Source organism: Panthera pardus, unplaced genomic scaffold (assembly GCF_024362965.1).
Source record: "Panthera pardus isolate Hobbes unplaced genomic scaffold, ASM2436296v1 HiC_scaffold_17, whole genome shotgun sequence".
NCBI lineage: Eukaryota > Metazoa > Chordata > Mammalia > Carnivora > Felidae > Panthera > Panthera pardus.
Window position 1 is genome coordinate 88,126,993 of NW_026526732.1, and position 20,321 is coordinate 88,147,313.

The following is a 20,321-nucleotide window of genomic DNA, read 5'->3' on the forward strand; positions in this document are numbered from 1 at the left end:
CAGAGAATTGCTTAGCTTGCATATTTAACATTCCAGCCTGTTACTTTCTTACTGTCATGGCCCTTGATTGATATTATTTTGACTGATTTGAGCCTGTTCATTACTTTATCTAGTTCTTGTACTGAATTCAGTCTGTTGACAGCACCTTTTAGGAGCTGAGAGCCTCCTCCACAATCAGTAGCAATTTACACCTGGTTTTCATCAATAGGATCCAAGAGATGTCACTTTGGAGTAATGAAATTAATGGTATTTTAAACAAATCTTAGTAAATTCTATTCTTTCTTTTTAAATTTTTTTTTTAACGTTTATTTATCTTTGAGACAGAGAGAGACAGAGCATGAACGGGGGAGGGTCAGAGAGAGGGAGACACAGAATCTGAAACAGGCTCCAGGCTCTAAGCTGTCAGCACAGAGCCCGACGCGGGGCTTGAACTCACAGACCATGAGATCATGACCTGAGCTGAAGTCGGACGCTCAACCGACTAAGCCACCCAGGCGCCCCGAGTAAATTCTATTCTAAAGTATTCCAGGAGAATGTTATCCTGCTTCCCCATAATTTACTGTATAAAATTATATCAACTTTACTTCCCATTGTAAAGATGTCCAATGATCTATAATCTATTTTATAGTCCAAGTACTCCAGTGATTCTGCACTTGGCTTAAACAAAGTTCCTATATTCAAAGTAATTCAAAAAATCTCAGTGATCTGAAATCCAAAAAATCTGATTATTATTATGGTGGAATAACTGTATAAAGCAAATTTTGACTAGGGGCAATCTCCTTAGGAGATAGGTGACTGAGTCGTATTCTGTAGAGGAAAAAGCATTTTGAAGGAATTAGACTTTTGAATAAATGTTTACTTCTGAAGAGTCTGCAATTAATGTCATCAGTAAGCTTAGTTAAAAAGAGAATAGCAGTGGGGGTGCCTGGGTGGCTCAGTCAGTTAAGCGTTCAACTTCATCTTAGGTCATGATCTTTCAGGCCATGAGTTCAAGCCCCGTGTCGGGCTCTGTGCTGACAGCTTGGAGCCTGGAGCCTGCTTCGGATTCTGCGTCTCCCATTCTCTCTGCCCCTCCCCTGCTTGCACCCTGTCACTCTATCTCTCTCTCAAAAAATAAATAAGCATTAAGACAAAATTTTTTAATAAAAAAAAAAAGAGGATAGCATCCCAAATAAATATTAGGTCATGGCAAGGTATCATTCCACAAAGATTTTACTGAGTCCAATATTTATACTACTACAGGAAGAGTAAGGAAAATTGCATATGGGGCTGAATAATTTCTAAAATGAAAAAGCAGCAGCAATGAAGCAGTCAGCTCTCAGACACATTTAAGAAGGACTCAAAAACTATTTGACAATTTCTGGACCTTCCCACCACTTCAGCTTCAGGTACTCCTGTGACAACTGTACGTTAATAACCACAGGGTCAAGGCCTTCTGGATAATGAGGCACAATGGACTCACTTGATAATTAGTGCAGCTAAAACAGCTACATAAACCTTTCCTAAACTTACTGTACTGAAGAAGAACATTTTCTTAGCATCAACATGTGACACTTTAATAATTAAGCAGTTTAAGTTATGTGTGTATATGCCTACACACACACTCAGAAATCATGAAAAATAAGACAAACTAATTGCAGTTTAATTTACAAACATAACAATTTCAAAGTTTCTATAAAAACTGAACAAATATACAGAATGAATAAGTCACAGGAATAAAAGGCACAGCATGGGGGAATAGTCAGTGGTACTGCAATAACGTTGTATGGTGACAGACGGTGGCTACACTGGCAGTGAGCACAGCATAACCTATAGAATTGCTCAATCACTATGTTGTACACCTGAAACTAATGTAACACTGCATGCCAATTATACTCAAATAAAAAATGTATAAAACAAAATTGAACTTAAATAAGATGCTGAACGGCCACACTAACCTCTTGTGAGTAAATTCATCATGCAGAATTATCTTTACAGTACTAAAAAAGACAATGTGAAAAATCAACCGTTTTAGGAGATAAATACTATATTTATAGCATTTTATTGATGGATCGACATATCTCTTGTATTTTTATTTATAACATCTCGTGTGGTACTATATTTTTAAATGTTTAAATTATGTCTACAGTGAAATATGTATGAAAAGATACTATAGCATAACATAAAATAATGAAACTAAGAAGCTTTGGGGCTCTTGTAATAATGGGAAATGTTCCAGAGCAGGGGTCAGCAAGTTTTTTCTCCAAAGGACCAGACAGTAAATATTTTAGACTTTGTAGGCCATCTGATCTCTGCCACACTTACCTACCACTGCCACGTGGCATAAAAGCAGCCTAAGACAATATGAAAACAAATGAGTGTAGTTGTGTTCCACCACAACATTAATCACAAAATCATACACTGGGAGTTTTTGGCAGCCCGCTACAGGGCCATAGTTTGCTGACCTCTTAACAATCAGACTTATTCTGTATATTTTCTCTTCCTATCTGGTACAACCTTTTAAAACAGCCACACTATCAACAATAGCCAAAGTATGGAAAGAGCCCAAATGTCCACTGACTGGTGAATAGATAAAGATGGGGTACATAGATACAATAGAATATTATTCAGTGATCAAAAAGAATTAAATCTTGCCATTTGCAACAACATGGATGGAACTAGAGTGTGTTATGCTAACTGAAATCAGTCAGAGAAAGAGAAATACTATATGATTCACTCATATGTGGAATTTAAGAAACAAAACAGATGAACACAAGGGAAGGGAAGCAAAAATAAGATAAAAACAGAGAGGGAGACAAAGCATAAGAGACTCTTAAATATAGAGAACTAACTGAGGGTTGCTGGTGGGTGTAGGGGGGGGATGGGCTAAATGGGTGATGGGCATTAAGGAGGGCACTCGTTGGGAGGAGCACTAGGTGTTATATATAAGTGATGAATCACTAAATTCTATTCTTGAAATCATTATTACACTATATGTTAATTAACTTGGATTTAAATTAAAAAATATAATAACAATTAAAAAAATAAAACAGGCACAAAACTTAAACAAATGGCAAATCCACATACCTTTTCCCCAGGAATTCCAGGAGCACCAAATTCACCTTTAATACCACCTGAACCCTAAAATAAAGAAATGCTCATTAGGTTTTTTTAAAGGTATATTAATTGCTAAGGTAAAGAGAATCTACCATTGCACAGATAAGTTGCTTTTCCTTGCACCAAAGTTTGTTCCCTGAGTTCATTCCTCATATTGTCTACAAGTCATTAAACTATACTTTTGACAATAAATTATCAAAATGTTAGAAAGTAATAAATATCAAAGGGCTAGTAAAAACTAAAACTAGACATTCTCTACACAAATACATATAATTCAACTTTGTCATTTCTTTTATACTTATAAAGATTAGGAATGATTCTATTGCTTTCATCTTAACTAATTCTTCATGCTTTCCATTCAAATAAGTCACGAAATTTTAAATGTTTTATTTATCTATTTTTAGGGAGAGAGAGCATGGGCATGGGAGGGGCAGAGAGAGAGGGAGACAGAGAATCCCAAGCAGGTTCTTGTGCTGTCAGCGCAGAGCCCGACATGGGCTCAAACGCATGAACCATGAGATCATGACCTGAGCCAAAATCAAGAGTTGGCTGCTTAACTGACTGAGCTACCCAGCCACCCTAGTCGTGAAAGATTAGACTCGAAGGTACCCATATATGTTTCATTAATGTGCCTGATCTTCCATTATATCCTCTGGGAAAAATCTCACAGCTGGGTCAATCCAATTGTTAGCTTCCCTGCTCTTCCATCTAAACTGGAAAAAATAATCTCAATGAAGCTGATATGTTACCTATATCTGCCTTAATGGCTCTACCACAAATTCAGTCTAATAAATATGCTTGAAATGGTGAAAAATAATATAAACTTTTTGGATGAGTTTCTCTATCACCAATGTGTGGTAGAAATTAAGAAATATATCAGAATTTTATGAACAAATAGCACCATGTTATACTGATATAGTATGTTAATTTCAGATTTTAGGCACACAGGCAAATTTTAACTTCAAGTTTCTAGACATTAGATGAAATTATATCAGGTTGGATAAAACTGATGTGAAAATAGATACAAAAATTGATACAAAATAAAATAAATCAAATATATTCAATATTAGATTAGAAAGGTTAAAGAAATATTATTTATTTATTATATTGACATAGAAAGTCAAAGGTCAATATTAAATCCCACCTCTGAGAGGTTGCTACTAAGCAATTTTTTCTTTCAAAAAAAATGTGAACATATTTTGAGACAATTATTTTTTATTGGTGTGGTGTGGCTATAGTATGAGCATATGAATAAAGTCAGATTGAAAAAAATACATATTTTTTTCCCGACTAGAAAGGAATCAGTACCAAAGTTTCTGACTATAGAGTCAAGTAAGTTAACTTGTACCATTTTAAACTGTTTTGATTTCCTCTAGAAGTATGTCAGCAAGGTAATCATTTAATAAAGCCTATACTTTTTGGGAAATTAACTCAATATGTGGAAGATAATAATTCAAAAATAAACTGGAAAATTATTCCTCAAATAGAACTTAGATCATACTCTCCCTTAGGTTCAGGGACATTGAAATTGAGCTGCTATTTTATAAAACTCTGAAGGCATTTCCACTTTGAAGTGGGTGAGGGTATTAGCCAGAGTTTTAAAGAACTGAGAAAGTAATGTGGTTGCTACATAATTAGGTTGCTAACTACATTTGCTAAGAAAAAGGGAATTAAAAAATTCAGAACATTATAATAATCGAGTTTGAATGAAAGAAAAGTAGTAATTGTTATTTCAAATAATGAAACCCAGAGTTTACTCTTGAACAGATGACACAATTTGATTAGGTGCCCTGATACAGAATACTGATCACATCTAAGTGTTCAAATTCAAGCAGCAGTTGAATTTCAAACCATCTTACTCCATGAGAGAGGGTCATCATTTTTATAAAAAGAAAAAACAAGGCAGTAAATCATATTAATGAGGCATGGATGAGAATATAGGCAAGTAAAGATAAACATTAAATTAAGCCCAAACATTTTTTTCCAAATATTTCTGATTCTTCATTACTAATTGGCAATATGAAGCTAAAACTAATCAGGTCACTAACTTGTGTTTTAAAAGAAAAAGTGTAGTAGAACAAACAATAGTGAAAAATGTAACTGTCCTTTATGATTTAGCATATCTAGTTCTTTCTCTGTAAACTGACTCTTTGTGCTTGGCAAAGTACCCTAGGCAATTGGGGCACCTGAATTTATAGGTTCTAGGAACAGCTGACTTGATGATTTAGACTTTCAGGTGTGATGCTCATTTATTCATTCAACTCCTATTAGGTGCTGTTCTATGTATGTTGCTCACAAAACTTCTATTCTAGTGGAGGAAATAAATAGAGACATAATTTTAACAAGTCAAGTGACACTAAAAATGCTAAGAAAGAAGATAGAGGTGGAATGAAGGGATGCTTTTTATATAAAGATATCAGAAGAGGCTTTTTATTTTAAAGTGATTTCTGAGCAAGAACCTAAATGGTTTGAAGGAGAGAGCCAGATGGATATCTAAAGAAACCCCAGGTATATGTAACCTGATGTAAAGACCCTGGAGCAGGAGTGAACAGGGGAAACGGTAGGAGACAATATAGGGAGTGGAGAGGTAGGGATAGGGAGAGCTCTACACATTATGCAAAGCCTTGTAGCCAAGGCAAGAGCTTGAGTGTTCACCTTGAGGGAGAAAGGAAGCCACGGGTGGATTTTGACCCAGGTAGGAAAGGATTTCCTGACAGGATTATTCATTGTGAAATAATATTGGGAACAGAAGACACAGATTTGAATGAAATACTTATATCAAGTGATCTTTTTAAGAAATGAACTATCAATAAATTATTAATATTTACTACAAGTACCACACAATAACCATCTGAGATTTTTATATACTAAAATATTTAATCAGTTGCAAATTCTAAGGGATTATTTTACAAATGAAGATTATTTTGTTTTTGGTCAAGTCACATAAGAAACTGAACTCTAAAGGATTATCTCCATCTCTCCTTCAACATGTGAAGATTATACTGTGGATAGAAAAGCAGAAGAAACATATATTTTTTCAGTACCTATTATGTGACAGTTTCTAGCACTCAATATTTTATATACATTTTATTGTACTCCTTCTTCACAATAAAGCATTGACTAGGTATTATTAAGTATCATTTTTAAAGTAAGTAAGAGGGGGACAGGATTCACTCTCAAGTGGTTCAGGTTCCAAAGAGGTAAGCCTTCTAATATACTGTCCTAAATATCCTTTGTCAGTCTTAAAACCAAAAGGAAAACCTTGAGAACATCTAGTTCCCTTAGTAACACTGCACTTCTGATCATTTTACAAAATTAACTATTCAATATGCCTTAGAGCAAATGACTTTCAATCTTCAAGCTCTGCAGACATTATTTTGTGCACCTAGTCTAATAATGAAAATTACATACCAGACTTAAACAAAGAGGAAAGTCATCTTTATTTATTTCACATTAAAGTTGCAGGATCACACAGTACAATAAGAACAGGAACAGACTCATAATCAACTCCTTAAAATGAAATAATACATCTATGTTTATTACGAGTGCCAGGAAAGTAGAACACATTCATGGCCACAGTCATCTGAAGTCATAATTACATAGCAAGTACTATGCTGGTTTAATCAAATGCTGGTGCTTGTACTGAAAAAATAAAGGAAGCATACCAATCAATTATTTGTCTTGTTTTGTAAATCATCAATTTATTTTATCCCAGCTGTTTTTACCTTGCTACTAAAATCACCTGCAATTATGAGTTCCATGTAGTCTGGACACTAAAACCAATGTTAGTATTTTAAAAACATATCTTAAGTGGGAAGTTACATAACACATTGTAACCCTAAGATACATTTCTTGTATATTTTATATATTTGGAATAAAATAAATTTGCTAATTATCATTTTTACTAATTCCTTCCTAGTTCTTTTCTACTGGTTTTCTTTCCTACAGAGGGAGGAAAGACTCCTTAAACAAATCAACACTAGATTATAAGCTCAGTGAGATTAAGCCTATGCTTTCTCACTACTGCTATAGCTCCAGAACTTAGTATACTTTTTGTTATAATAATAGGAACTCAATAAATAGTTGCTGATAAATTAACGAATAAAAGAAAAATGAATATTTACATATTAAAGGAGACATCTATTTATGATTAAAGAGTAAGGAGAAAGAATGAGTCTTTAAAAGATATATGCTCTAACAAGAGAGACTCAGCACTTAATCTTTTAAAAAAATCATTTAAAGGTGATTTAATGATTTTATTAATATTTATGTAATATTTTTTAACAGGGGCAAGGATATTTTTAAAGTATTTTATCCCTTCTAAAACTGACATGTGAAATTTCTTCCTATGCCAGTAATCTTAAATTGATAGAATTGGTAAGTCAAAGAATAAGAAAGTCAAGTTAAAAAATGGTAATGTGCATCACATCACAATCAACCAACAAGTAAGCCATATATGCATTTTCAAAGTACTTTGTGTCAACCTTACAATGTAGGTAGAACTGATAGATTATACACCCTCCTTTACAGATGAGGGAAATGAAACATGAAGAGACTGGGTGGCTTGGCCAAGCTCACACTGCTAACCTAAGAAGAGTTGGGATTAATTCAGATCTCTCTACTCTATGAGTCCTCTTAATTATGTTACCTTGAGCACACCATTCTACCCATGCATGGTTTTCTCAGTTGCAAAATGAGGATAAAAATATTGGGTTGCCTTTCTTTACGAAGTTAAAAGGATTAAAATGAGTATTACAAGTGGAAGTACCATGATCAAAGAACACAAATAATACTGGAGAGCTTTTAAACATAGAGCAACCTTCAAAATGCAAACTGATTAAGAGAAGGACACTGGATTTGACAGGTCTAGGGGTTCAGATCCCAGCTTGACCACGTGGCCTTGGTCAATAATTTAACCTCCTTAAACTTCAGTTTTGCCTTCTATAAAATAGTAATACCAACACTTAACATGAAGAGTTTTAAGGATCAAAAAGATAAGATATGTAAATCACTCTTCTCAGTGTCTGGCACATAGTAAGCATTCAATAAATACTAGCTATTGCTATAATGATTTATATGTTCAGTTTGATTGATGTAGTCCTTAGAACTAGATATTGTTTAGTGGCATTCAGCAAAGTTATCCCAAGTAATTTGATTTAAAGGGCAAAACTATATGCTCCATCCTACTTCAAAATTCCCATTTGAACAGCTACTAAGGTTCCTAAAGTTGCCATGCAAGCCACAATGGGCAGAACTTACTTTAGGAGTCAAATGCCTATGATTGTCTTTGTTGAAGTTTGCTGTGCAAGTCTGAAGGATCAGTCATTGCTCAGACATCAGTCTCCTACCCTTTAAAATAAGGAGCCCACTTAGATTATTTTGTTAATTTAGAACCATGGACTTCCAAGTTAAGGCATGAATGGAATTTAAATCTGTTTCACCTTGGAAAGATAGCAAAAACATAATCAACTCCTAAGCCTAGCACAAATTAATGTATTTAGGTATCTAACGAAAGACATGATATTAAAAAGTGGAAAAGAGAACACTTAAGTTTTGATACAGCAGGGAGAAGGGAAAGGCAGATCTCTAAACACGGGATACTGCTTAGAATTAGTTCAACAAAGATGAGCTGTTTAAGAAAAGGGTAGGAAGCTAAGGAAGAATCTTAAGTGGGACTCCTCAGCAGACAAGAGAAACAAGTCATGAGAAAAGTAAATTATAAATGAATATCCCTGATAAACATAGATGCAAGTATCCTCAACAAAATATTAACAAAATGAACTCAACAATAAAATGAAAGCATTATACACCAGGATCAGAACATTCCATGCAAAAGCAACAAAATACACATTCTTTTCAAGTGCACATGGAACACTTTTCAAGACAGATCAAATGTTAGGCCACAAAAACAAATCTTAAATTTCAGAAACTGAAATCATTTCAAGCATCTCTTGCAACCACAGAGATGTGCAACTAGAAATTAATTAAATGAAAAAGAAACTGAAAAATTCACAAATATGTGGATATTAAACAACATGCTACTGAGTAATCAATGGATCAAAGAAAAAATAAAAATAGAGATAAAAAATATCTTGAGACAAATGAAAATGTAAATATAGCATACCAAAATTTCTGAGATACGGCAAAGGCAATTCCAGGAGGGAAGTTCATTGTGATAAATGCCTACCACAAGCAACACAAAAAGTCTCAAATAAGCAACTTAACTTTACACCTCAAGGAACTAGGAAAAAAAAAATCAAAGCCTAAAGTTAGTAGAAGGAAGTAAATAACAAAGAGTACAGCAGAAATAAATGAAATAGAGACTAAAAAGATAATAGAGACCAATGAAACTAAGAGCTCGTTCTTTGAAAGAGAAACAAAATTGACAACCCTTAAGTATATTCATCAAATAAATAGATAAATACACAATAAATACACAAAGGACACAAATAAAATCAGAATTGAAAAAGAAGTTACAACTGATACCACAGAAACATAAGGGATCATGAGACTACTACAAACAATGATATGTCAACAAATTGGACAATGTAGAAGAAATGTATAAATTTCTAGAAACATATATCTTACCAAGACTGAACCATGATAAACAAAAAATGAGCAGACTGATTACTAATAGGGAGACTGAATCATTAATCAAAAATCTCCTAGTAAACAAATCTGCAGGACCAGACAGTTTCACTGGTGAATTCTACCAAACATTCAAAGAAGAATTAGTACCAATCCTTCTCAAACTCTTCCAAAATGCAGAATAAGAGAACTCTTTCAAATCTGTTTTATGTGGCCAGCATTACCATGATATCAAAATTAGACAAATATGCCACAAATAAATAAAATTACAAGCTAATACCCCTGATGAATATAGGTGTAAAAATTCTCACAAAATATAAGCAAACAGAATTCAACAATATATTAAAAGTATCATATACCATGATCAAGTGGGATTTATTACAGGCATGCAAGGATGGTTCAACATCCATAAATTAGTCAATATGATACACTGTATTAACAAATTTAAGGATAAAAATCATATGATCATCTCAATAGACGCAGAAAAAGTATTTGACAAAATTCAACATCCATATACGATAAAAATTCCTAAGAAAGTGACGATAGAGGGAAAGTACCTCAACATAATAATGGCCATATATGACAAGCCCACAACTAACATCATACTCAATGGTGAAAAGCTGAAAACTTTTCCTTTAAGATCAGAAACAAGACAAGGGTGCCTAATTCTACTACTACTATTCAACATAGTATTGGAAGTCCTAGCCAAAACAATTAGGCAAGAAAAAGAAAGAAAAGGCATCCAAATTGGAAAGGAATAAGTGAAACTGTCACAACTTACAAATGACATGATTGCGTATATAGAAAACCCTAAAGACTCCATCAAAAGACTGTTAGAACTAATTAACAAATTCAGTAAAGTTGCAGAGTACAAAATCAAGATACAAAAATCTGTGGTGTTTCTATACACCAATAGTGAACTATCAGAAAGAGAAATCTTAAAAAATCTTAATTATAATTGCATCAAAAAGAATAAAATACCTAGGAATAAATTTAACCAAGGAAGTGAAGGACATGTATATTGAAAACTATACGACATTAATAAAAGAAATTGAAGAAAATACAAATGGAAAGATATTCTATGCTCATGGATTAGAAGAATCAATATTGTTCAAATATCTATACTACGCAAAGTCATCTACAGTACAGTGCAATCCCTATCAAAATGGCATTTTTCAGGGCACCTGGGTGGCTCAGTCAGTTAAACATCCAACTTTGACTCAGGTCATGATCTTGCAGTCCATGGTTTGAGCCCCACGCCAGGCTCTGGTGTTGACAACTGAGAGCCTGGAGCCTGCTTCAGATTCTGCCTCTCTCTCTCTTTCTCTCTCTCTCTCTCTCTCTCTCTCTCCCTCTCTCTAGGCCCTTCCTCTGCTCATGCTCTGTGAAATGAGTGAAGAGGGTATAATTTTATATAAAAGTAAAATACACAAATAAACAAATGAATAAGAAGCTAAAAAAGAATCTTCAGTGGGGACCCATCAACACACAAGTGAAATAAGAGTTCATCAAGTATTCGGTGAACAGAATGCTAAAGAAAGTTAGGGCATAACAAAATATAAATGTTCTTACTTCACAATTTTGCTTATAGTTTATAGATAACAAAGATTTGGGTCTCTATATCTTTTAAAATTTTAGTTCCAATAGGAACTCAAAAGCAGACTTGGATGCTGATATAGTCTTTCTCATTTCAGTGATCAGCATTTAAATATAGTCCTTAGTAGCCTTTAACAGAAACGTGCATTTGTATGGGACATAGAGATATGACGTGGACACATTTTTAAATCACTTTTGAACCAATCCACTTTCATTCTGACAGTGTTTTGTGGTATCTTACCGGTTCTCCTTTATCCCCTTTCTGACCAGGTGAGCCTGGAGTTCCTGGAAAACCTGCTTCTCCCTGAGCAAAAGTGAATTTCTGTGTTATCAAACATTCTGTCACATTGAGCCAAAGACTAATAATTTGTAAATATGAAGGTGACAACAGTAGGATAAAGCTTTACTTTCCTCTGAGCTGATGGTGGTCCCTCTGCTGGAATGCCCTTCCCTTGTTCAGGAGGCTCAGTACTCTCTGTCTTCCAAATACCATTTGACATCATCTCCTCCATGAGACTTTCCAGGAACTTGAACACATGATGCTCCCCTATGGCCCTGCACCTGCCTTTCTCATGGAGCCTATGATACAGTGTTGGTCGCTACAAGAAATGTAAATTTCCTCTAAACTTTACCTCACCCGTATACCCCCTCCTCCAACCAAGAGCAAAGGGGTAGCAGGATGTGTTAAGCCTCTAAGGGGAACTATGAAGTGACAGTGCCAGGGGACATTCTGCTCTAGGAACCTCTTTCCTTTCCCAGGTAAGGGCATAGAGGAAAACCATCAAGAAATCACTCAACCTACTTTTAGCATAGCCTCTTGACTGCCATTACTATTCACAAAAGAAGTTTATGTCGGTCCATGGGCCCACTCTTCCTGACCAGGGGACTGTAGTGGTACCAGAGAAGCAACTTCTTTGAGTGATATTCTCTATAAATTCTCTACGTAATTTATGGCAAAAGGAGATGGCTGGCTGGATATTTGGAGATACTGGACAAACAGCCTCCACACAACAAAGAAATACCATATAGGGTATTTTTGTGTACGTGTGGAAGAGCAGGCACTGTTTCAACTGTGAATTCCCAAAACTGAAGCTTACTCCTGGCACATGTTAAGTACTCAATATTTGTCTATTGTACAGGTGGGTCCTCCCCTTACCTTTCTATCCATTCTCATTCATAGCCTGGAAAGTCTATGGCTTCAGAACCAGCCAGAAAACAATGCATGAAATCCTTTCTCCAATTCCCTTCTCATAATCCATCCCAGCGACTGAATGGCTTATGCTTTTGATTCAACTAGCACACTAGCACTGGAGGTCAAGATACATTCTGTACACTGGGACCACATCCAAGGGGATGGCTCACTTTGTGCAGTGGCTTCTCAGTGGGCATAGATTAAAACTAGCAAACCTTGTTTGGAATGCACTGGCACCGGTCTTGAAGTTCCTCCTTTGCTGGAAGATAGGCAGACAGTTTACTGGCATGAGCGGGTAACAGTGATGATGCAGTGCTTCCAAAGCCATCATAATCTGGACACTAAAATCCAGAAAAATGAATAGAGTTAATTCCCAACATTCTAGCATCCCAAATACTGGCTCCCACCAAACTAGGGATGACTGGAGTTGCCTGAAAGAACCACCTTCTAATTAGCCAAAAGTTGATACAGGTATATGAAAATTGATAATGTCTTTGCTCTTTCACTAGGCCTCCAATGTGTTTCATTACACTACAACATGTTAGAAATGCGCTAAAATTTGTCTTGATGAGGAATTCTAAAGCTATTATAAATGACTTTATGATAAGTACAGACATATCAAATATTTACAATAACTGCATTGTTACTATAGAATAGTTATACACATTACATCTGTATACGTTTTTGTGGAACAAAATTTAAAATAAAAGCAAGTGACTTGAACTTTTAGAACCTCATTTACTCCTATAAGATGAATGTAAAGGCATAAGGAGCTTGGTAGCTTTGGTAGGCAGCCATTGCCATGATGACCCTGAGGGCCTGGTGGCTAACCGAGGTCGGTGCTTCAAGTGGGCCATTGAGCCGAGCGGGCCTGGAGGAAGCAGCAGGAGCCAAAGTGACCAGGGCAGTAGCCAGGGAGACTCACTGTACCCTGACAGTTGCTTGGACAAGCAAGTGCCTGCCTGAAACCAGCATGCAAGAGACAGACAGGATTGTAGCGGAGAAGCGCTACTGGAACATTGCCTTGGGTCCCTTCAAGCAGATTCCCATGAACCTCTTCATTATGTATATGGCAGGCAATACTGTCTCCATCTTCCCTACTACAGTGGTGTGATGGTGGCTTGGGGGGACTATTCAGGCACTTATGGCCATTTCAGCCACTTTCAAGATGCTACAAAGTTCAAGCCAGAAGTTTCTGTACGATTTGGTGTATTCTCAGAAACCTCATGGGTTTGGCATGGACTGTTTATTAGTGCCAGTCAATGGGACTATTGCCCACACATGCATCAGATTGGTTAGCCCTCATTGAGCCCCCAGAGAGGATGGGGTTCAGTGGTGGAGAACTGCTTCTGTGAACCTGAGAAATAACTACCTGGTCCTACATCCTGGGATCTCATGTACAACCTCTTTATGCCCAGAGGCTCCCCCTCGGCATACAAACTCTTAACATCATCATTCAAGCTGGGAAGAGCCCAAAGCTCCCTGCTCCCCATGGTGAGGAGGCAAACCCCAGAAAGACAAGTATGTATCACTATGAACACAAACTACACGACAACCCTTGACTGAAAATAATGTAGAAAACTGTATTGATGGTTCCAGGACAGAGCAAAACAACAAATGAAACTGTAACTCTAATGAAACAAAAGAACGCCTGCTGCTAAATCAAGACCCACAGCAGCAGCTCCTTTCAATAAATTGTGTGGTTGAGAACAATGCTTAAAAAAAAAGTGGCACAAGTTTCCCTTAAATCTATTCTCCTTAATATTTCACTTCTACTTAACATAAACTGGGACATAAAAATTCTGTTGGAAACACTTTGGAAGATGTGAGAAACTGATGCTAGATTCAGATTACACATGATGAAAAGAAAAACAAAACAGACACAAAAAGCAAATAAAAAAATACTTTTTACACTCCAAGATGGTATATATTTAATTAAAGTGTATCTTATTCTACTCCTTTGTCCTTTAAAGTTATTAAAAAGTCTACACTATAACAGACAAGTGGCAAAATTTATACTTTATCAGTGGGTTCAGAACATGTGGGATAACATGAAGTGAAACTCAGTTACAGAGAAATGACTTTTTCTCTCAAAAAATAAATCCAGATGGGAGGATAAATGTATCCTCTCCTATCCCATCACTTACCAGTGATTAATTATTATTAATAATTATTAAATTAATAATTAATAATTAATAGTTTCATAATAATTATTTCATAATTTCAGGCTCCTCATCAGGGTTTGTAACTGTGAATTTGTAATTTTATGCTTGCCATTTCATAACTCTGAATTTCCAATTTAGGGGAAAGGGCTCACACATTACATATTACAAATTATATATGCTTGGAAAAATATTGTCAGGATAAAAACGTAGTAAAGGATGGTCAGTGGTTATTTACTGTGGTGAGACCAAGGTTGATATCTACTTCCTTCTTTAAATTTGGCTGTATTTTCCAAGTTTTCTATGACAAACATACATAATTTTTAAGACACAAAATTATTTTGAAAAAAATGGGTAGCATTCCAATGCCTGTGAAAACAACAAAAACTGTAAGAAAAATAGCACCCAAAAAAACACTGGGAGTAGGTTCCCATGTCCACCAGTAGTTCCATCACATTCACCCTCTCCGGATTTAATAACTGGCTCTTTTGTTACCTTGATCAGTTTCCAAGTCCACAAGTTTCAAGTCACATTAGAATGAAACATGATTATCACCAGAATAGTTCATTTCTCTCATATGATTTGATATGATTTTCCAGTCAGGTCCAGCTCTACTGGTTCCCACTCAGATGACCACAACCCAATTCGAGTTCATAATTTTGCTCTGGATAACTGATTTACTACATTAAATTGGGGATTTAAATGACTTGAAAAGTATGTCCCAGGCTTCACTATAAAACTATCCACACTCTCCAAAGAGTGCCTAAAGAGAACATGAAAATGTACAAGTAAGGACTCTTTGTAAAACTTCTGGTTTTGATTTGACACATATTTACTTAATTGGCCCTACAAATTTTAATCACATTTCACATTTATTTTCAACAAATGTTGCTAATTTCCTCCTTCTGCCTATGTCTGTAGTCATGAAACTTGACAGAAACAGAAAATCTAATTAATAGAAGCAAAGAAGTATATTTACAAATTATCTTGAATAAATTTTACCCTTGAAATATGCTATAAACTATTAATAACAAAAAACATGTCTGATTTGAAATTCCAAGATAAAATTAAATTTTTAAGCAAGCACATTAAAACTTTCTGAATTCAATACATTTTTCAAAAAAAAAAAAAGTTGGTGTCAGAATTATAACAGATGCACTTAAATGGCTTTTATATAATTATTTATCTTCCCATTTGTAAAATGTAGCATGTTTCTATTTTCTGTTACTCATTAACAGAATGGTGATGTCCCTTCAAATAATTATCATCAGGAAAATAGGCAGGTTTTTGTTATTTTTTTCTTACGGTTGGAGATGAATTCCTACCTTCTTTTCCACAATTTAACTCCAAAGTAACATTTTTAAGATGTGATTAACTTTTTTACCATTATTTATTAAGTTACATCACTGTTTTTAATAATCAAACCACTCCACTAAATCTATCACCTATACTTCCTTAAACAGTTTTCTCATAATTTGTATTGAAAATATCTATTATGTGATGAAACAGAGTAAAAACTAGTCAAGAATACAACTTTCTTTTTCTCTTTCTTTCTTTCTCTCTCTCTCTCTCTTTCTCTTTCTTTTCTCTTTCTTTCTTTCTTTCTTTCTTTCTTTCTTTCTTTCTTTCTTTCTTTCTTTCTTTCTTTCTTTCTCTTATGTTTATTTATTTCAGAAAGAGTGAGGGAAAGAAAGAGAGCAGGGCAAGGGCAGAGAGAGAATCCCAAAGAGGCTCCATGCTGTCAGTGCAGAGCCCAACATGGGGCTTGATCTTACAACCCATCATGAGATCATGACCTGAGCTGAAATCAAGAGTTGGACACTTAACTGACTGAACCAGTCAAGTACCCCAAGATTCAGTATTTAGATATATCAAAAAAATTTTATGCTACTTTTTAATCAGGAAAAATTATTATTTTAAAAGCTCTTACATCCTAAATGAATAATTAATTTAAAAAATAAGCTTTCAGAGAATTAAACACCTTCAAAATTTACATATGTGGCTCCAGGAAGTCTCGGTATTTCAGGTCTGTAGATTGGCATTATAAATTATCTTTTTAGATATTTATAGAATGATATTTGGCTGGCTTTCATTTTACTTGGAATGAGAGCCATAAACTGGTTTGGAGATATGCTTTAAACCAAGTTACATAAGTAAAACAAGTAATTTTGAAAGACTTAGATAATGCTTTAAATCAGCCACATTATTATCCTACTATTCACAGTGAGAGACAGAAGTTAAAAATATTTTTGAATTACTAAGTTATTGATAAAATTTTCATACAATTTTGGATGTAAGTATAGAAGTTCTGAAAAGTCTAAGATACAAAGAAAAACATTTCACCTTTTACTTTTACTTTTCATATGTTCTCTCTGTAAGACTTTTTAAAATTAATCCCTGTTAAACACTTTTTGTCCCATCTACCTGCTTTAATAGTTGATAAGTCAACAACTTAAGAAAGTGTTTTGACTGTCTTCTAGAAACAAAGTTCTAGGAATAGAAAAGCACAGCATGAGGGGCACCTGGTGGTTCAGTCAGTTAAGGGTCCGACTTTGGCTCAGCTCATGATCTCATGGTTCCTGAGTTCGAGCCCGATGTCAGGCTCTGTGCTGACAGCTCAGAGCCTAGAGCCTGTTTCGGATTCTGTGTCGCCCTCTTTCTCTCTGCCCTTTACCCATTTGCACTCCGTGTCTCTCTCTCTCTCTCTGTGTGTGTCAAAAATAAACATTTTAAAAAATTTAAAAAAAAAGTGGAGCATGAAAGTGTAACTCCCCTCAATGAGCTTAAAATGGAGTTGATTAAATAAAAACAAATGCAACTGTATCTAATAACATAAGATAGTGCACCTGATCACTATAATGAGAACTACAGAAAGTGCTGAATTCAGTATTTTTTTCTTTGGAATGGAATATTGGTACAAGAAATTAACAGTTGTACAGTTAGGTTGGGAATATTAAGAATGAGAGGCTGAGTAACCGAGTTTATATTCTGTTGCCAACAGGGAGTGACCAAAGGCTTGGGGAAAGAGATGAACAGCAGGCAGTGAATGTGCCTTATTCATGACTGTTATAGCCTTGTTCTTTAGCACAATGCCTAGAAGATCAGTGTTTTTGAATAACAAATGTTTACTGAGAGAAAATAAATGCATATACAAAGCAGTGATTCAGAGACTTATTCTGGTTATCTTGAAATAAAATGGTGTAGAGACTGGAAAGGCAGTTGACACGATAATGCAAAAATCCAGTCAGGAGATAAAGGCAGACCATGTCAATAACAGGGAAAAGGTAGATGAAAAATCTATCACAAAGGAAAACTATCCAAGATGGATAACAAACTAGAAGAGGAAAGTGAGAAAGAGTAACATATGATCACAGATTTAAAATTCCTGCAACTGGAAAATGATGATGTTATCATTAGAACATATTTTAAGGAGAAAGTCATAAATTCTCTTTATGTCAAGTCCAAAGTGAGGACATACCATTCCCAAAGTTCAAGACAAAACACTGGGATTCACACTGTAAAAAGAAACTATGTGAGAGCACTATAAGGGGTGTCTTACTGGGAACAAATTACTCACCTGGCTTCAACAGAAGACACTCAGTGCTGCTCTACATCTACACTCTACAGATGCATTCTTCACATGCCACGAAAACTAACTTACCTTAGCATCTGATATTTCGCAGCATGTTTCTTGGGCTATGAAGTTTGAGTTACAGTAGATTTTAAGTTGATGAAGTTCAATCTATTAAAAAAGTAGTGATAAGACACATCATTAGTTTTCTTGAAAATCACATTTAGGCACTTAAAAGCTATGGTAATTTAACTGGAAAGATAAAAAGAAGCTAATACAAATAAGTTATTGGTAGATATTTTTAATGTTTTTATTTAATTTAGGATTCATGATTTTATGGACCATTAGAGAAAGAGGCATGGATTCAATTATTGAGATAGATCTCTGTATGAAAGAAATCAGATAATGAAGGCAATTGCAAATTTTTGCTAGTTGTTTCATACAAAAAAGAAGTATTTAATTACAAGAGAGGTATTGTTACTCATTACAATAAAGTATGCCCACAAAATAAGAAATATTCCAAAGTAAAAAATTCTGGAGAAAAAGTAGTCAAAGGAATGAACACATGATGGAAAAGGCTTTCTCAATACCTCCAGATCTCTTATTTGAGGCACTGAAACAGGTGCTTACTTCCCAACAAGAAAAAAAAAAAGAGAGAGATTTGGTTTTCATCTTTTTAATGCATTCTAATATCGATGGGGTAATCCTAAGCCACACTCACAATCTTTTTACAAAAATAATAGATTCCTTCTCTTGGCTTAGCAGATTCACGTTTTTTGGCATTGGACATGAAATATAAAATAGTAAAACTTTGGTTTGTGAGCATAATTCATTCCGGAAACATGCTTGTAGTCCAAAGCACTTGTATATCAAAGCAAATTTCAAAAACCATTGGTTCAGTTGTGATCATATGACATTCGCTGTCATATATTACTTATATTGCAAGACATTGCTCATTTATCAAGTTAAAATTATTATCAAAAATGTTTTCTCATCTTGTGGAACAAGTTACTCACAATCCGAGATTTTACAGTTCAAAAAAGGTACAATCATGCCTTTAAATGCAAAAGCAAAGAACCACATAAGAATAATAAAGAGTATTGACAGAATTTCAATATGACAGACACGTAAATTGGCTATTTTAAATTAATCTGTGGTTGCAAATTTAGTAGTTTACAATAAATCCTACAATGATTTGACATATTTGACACAGGTCAGAAACAACCTCTCCTTTCATCCCTGTCTTCTTCCTCCTGCCTGCCCTTCTCTTTCTCTCTCTGTCTCCACCTCTTCCTCTGTCTCCCAATATTCCAGAGCTAAATTATGCATTACTTTGATAACAAGATGTACTTGTCATAGAGATATCCAACTTTTATATTACAATAATTAATCCTACCATAATGAAAAGCAGATATCTTCAGTTGTTTTGAAACTCTGCCCAACACCAAAAAAGCACAGAGGTAGAAAAAAGGCTGTAACTATCACTCTACACTGAGATGAACAAAATCAATTCAGCTCATGAAACATGTTAAGAACTCCAGACATCTTGTGAATTCATGAGCAGCCTTAATGATTTCTTTTGTGTAACTTTTTGCAAGGTATTGAAGTTAACTTTTGTTTATAAAGTTTAAATACACTGTCTTACATAGTCTAATGAAAAGCCACATAGTAACATACCCACTAAGTAGAATAAAGAATGGGGACTCCAATTAACTTTCTTCCTAACTAAAACCAATTAATCATCATCATTGTTACCAAAATAGCCAATAAATATTAAAACTCAATTATATACCATCCACTCTACTAGGCCCTTTATATGAATTATTTTACTTAACTGAAGATAGATGACCAATTTTTGACAGATTAGAAACTAATCAATTAACATGACATTGAAACTACATTCCTAGTTTAATGATGCTTTATTATTCATTAGTTACTTTAGAATCCTTCATTGACAACAGTACTTTATAAGGACAGTGTTCAGGGCTAAGTCTATACTGGCCCTGTCACACAGAATTTGTTAAAAAAAATCCTTTATATCAGTTTTGTCACCTACCTCTTTCTCACAGAAGCAAATGGACAGTATACATAAAATAAACAAACTCAATTATTATGA

General features: G+C 34.8%; 1 protein-coding gene and 1 pseudogene across 1 annotated transcript in view; one reads left to right on the forward strand and one right to left on the reverse strand.

Annotated features, from left to right (window-relative positions):
- Nucleotides 1–20,321, reverse strand: part of COL19A1 (collagen type XIX alpha 1 chain) — a 345,794-nt gene that overhangs the window by 265,675 nt on the left and 59,798 nt on the right. The window contains exons 7-10 of the mRNA XM_019417657.2: nucleotides 18,296–18,376; nucleotides 12,688–12,813; nucleotides 11,522–11,584; nucleotides 3,067–3,120 (exon numbers count right to left, since the gene is read on the reverse strand). Of these exons, the coding sequence (XP_019273202.2) occupies nucleotides 3,067–3,120; nucleotides 11,522–11,584; nucleotides 12,688–12,813; nucleotides 18,296–18,376 (324 nt within the window). The remainder of the gene's footprint in view (nucleotides 1–3,066; nucleotides 3,121–11,521; nucleotides 11,585–12,687; nucleotides 12,814–18,295; nucleotides 18,377–20,321) is intronic.
- LOC109248202 (ER membrane protein complex subunit 4-like) lies at nucleotides 12,989–13,827 on the forward strand (annotated as a pseudogene).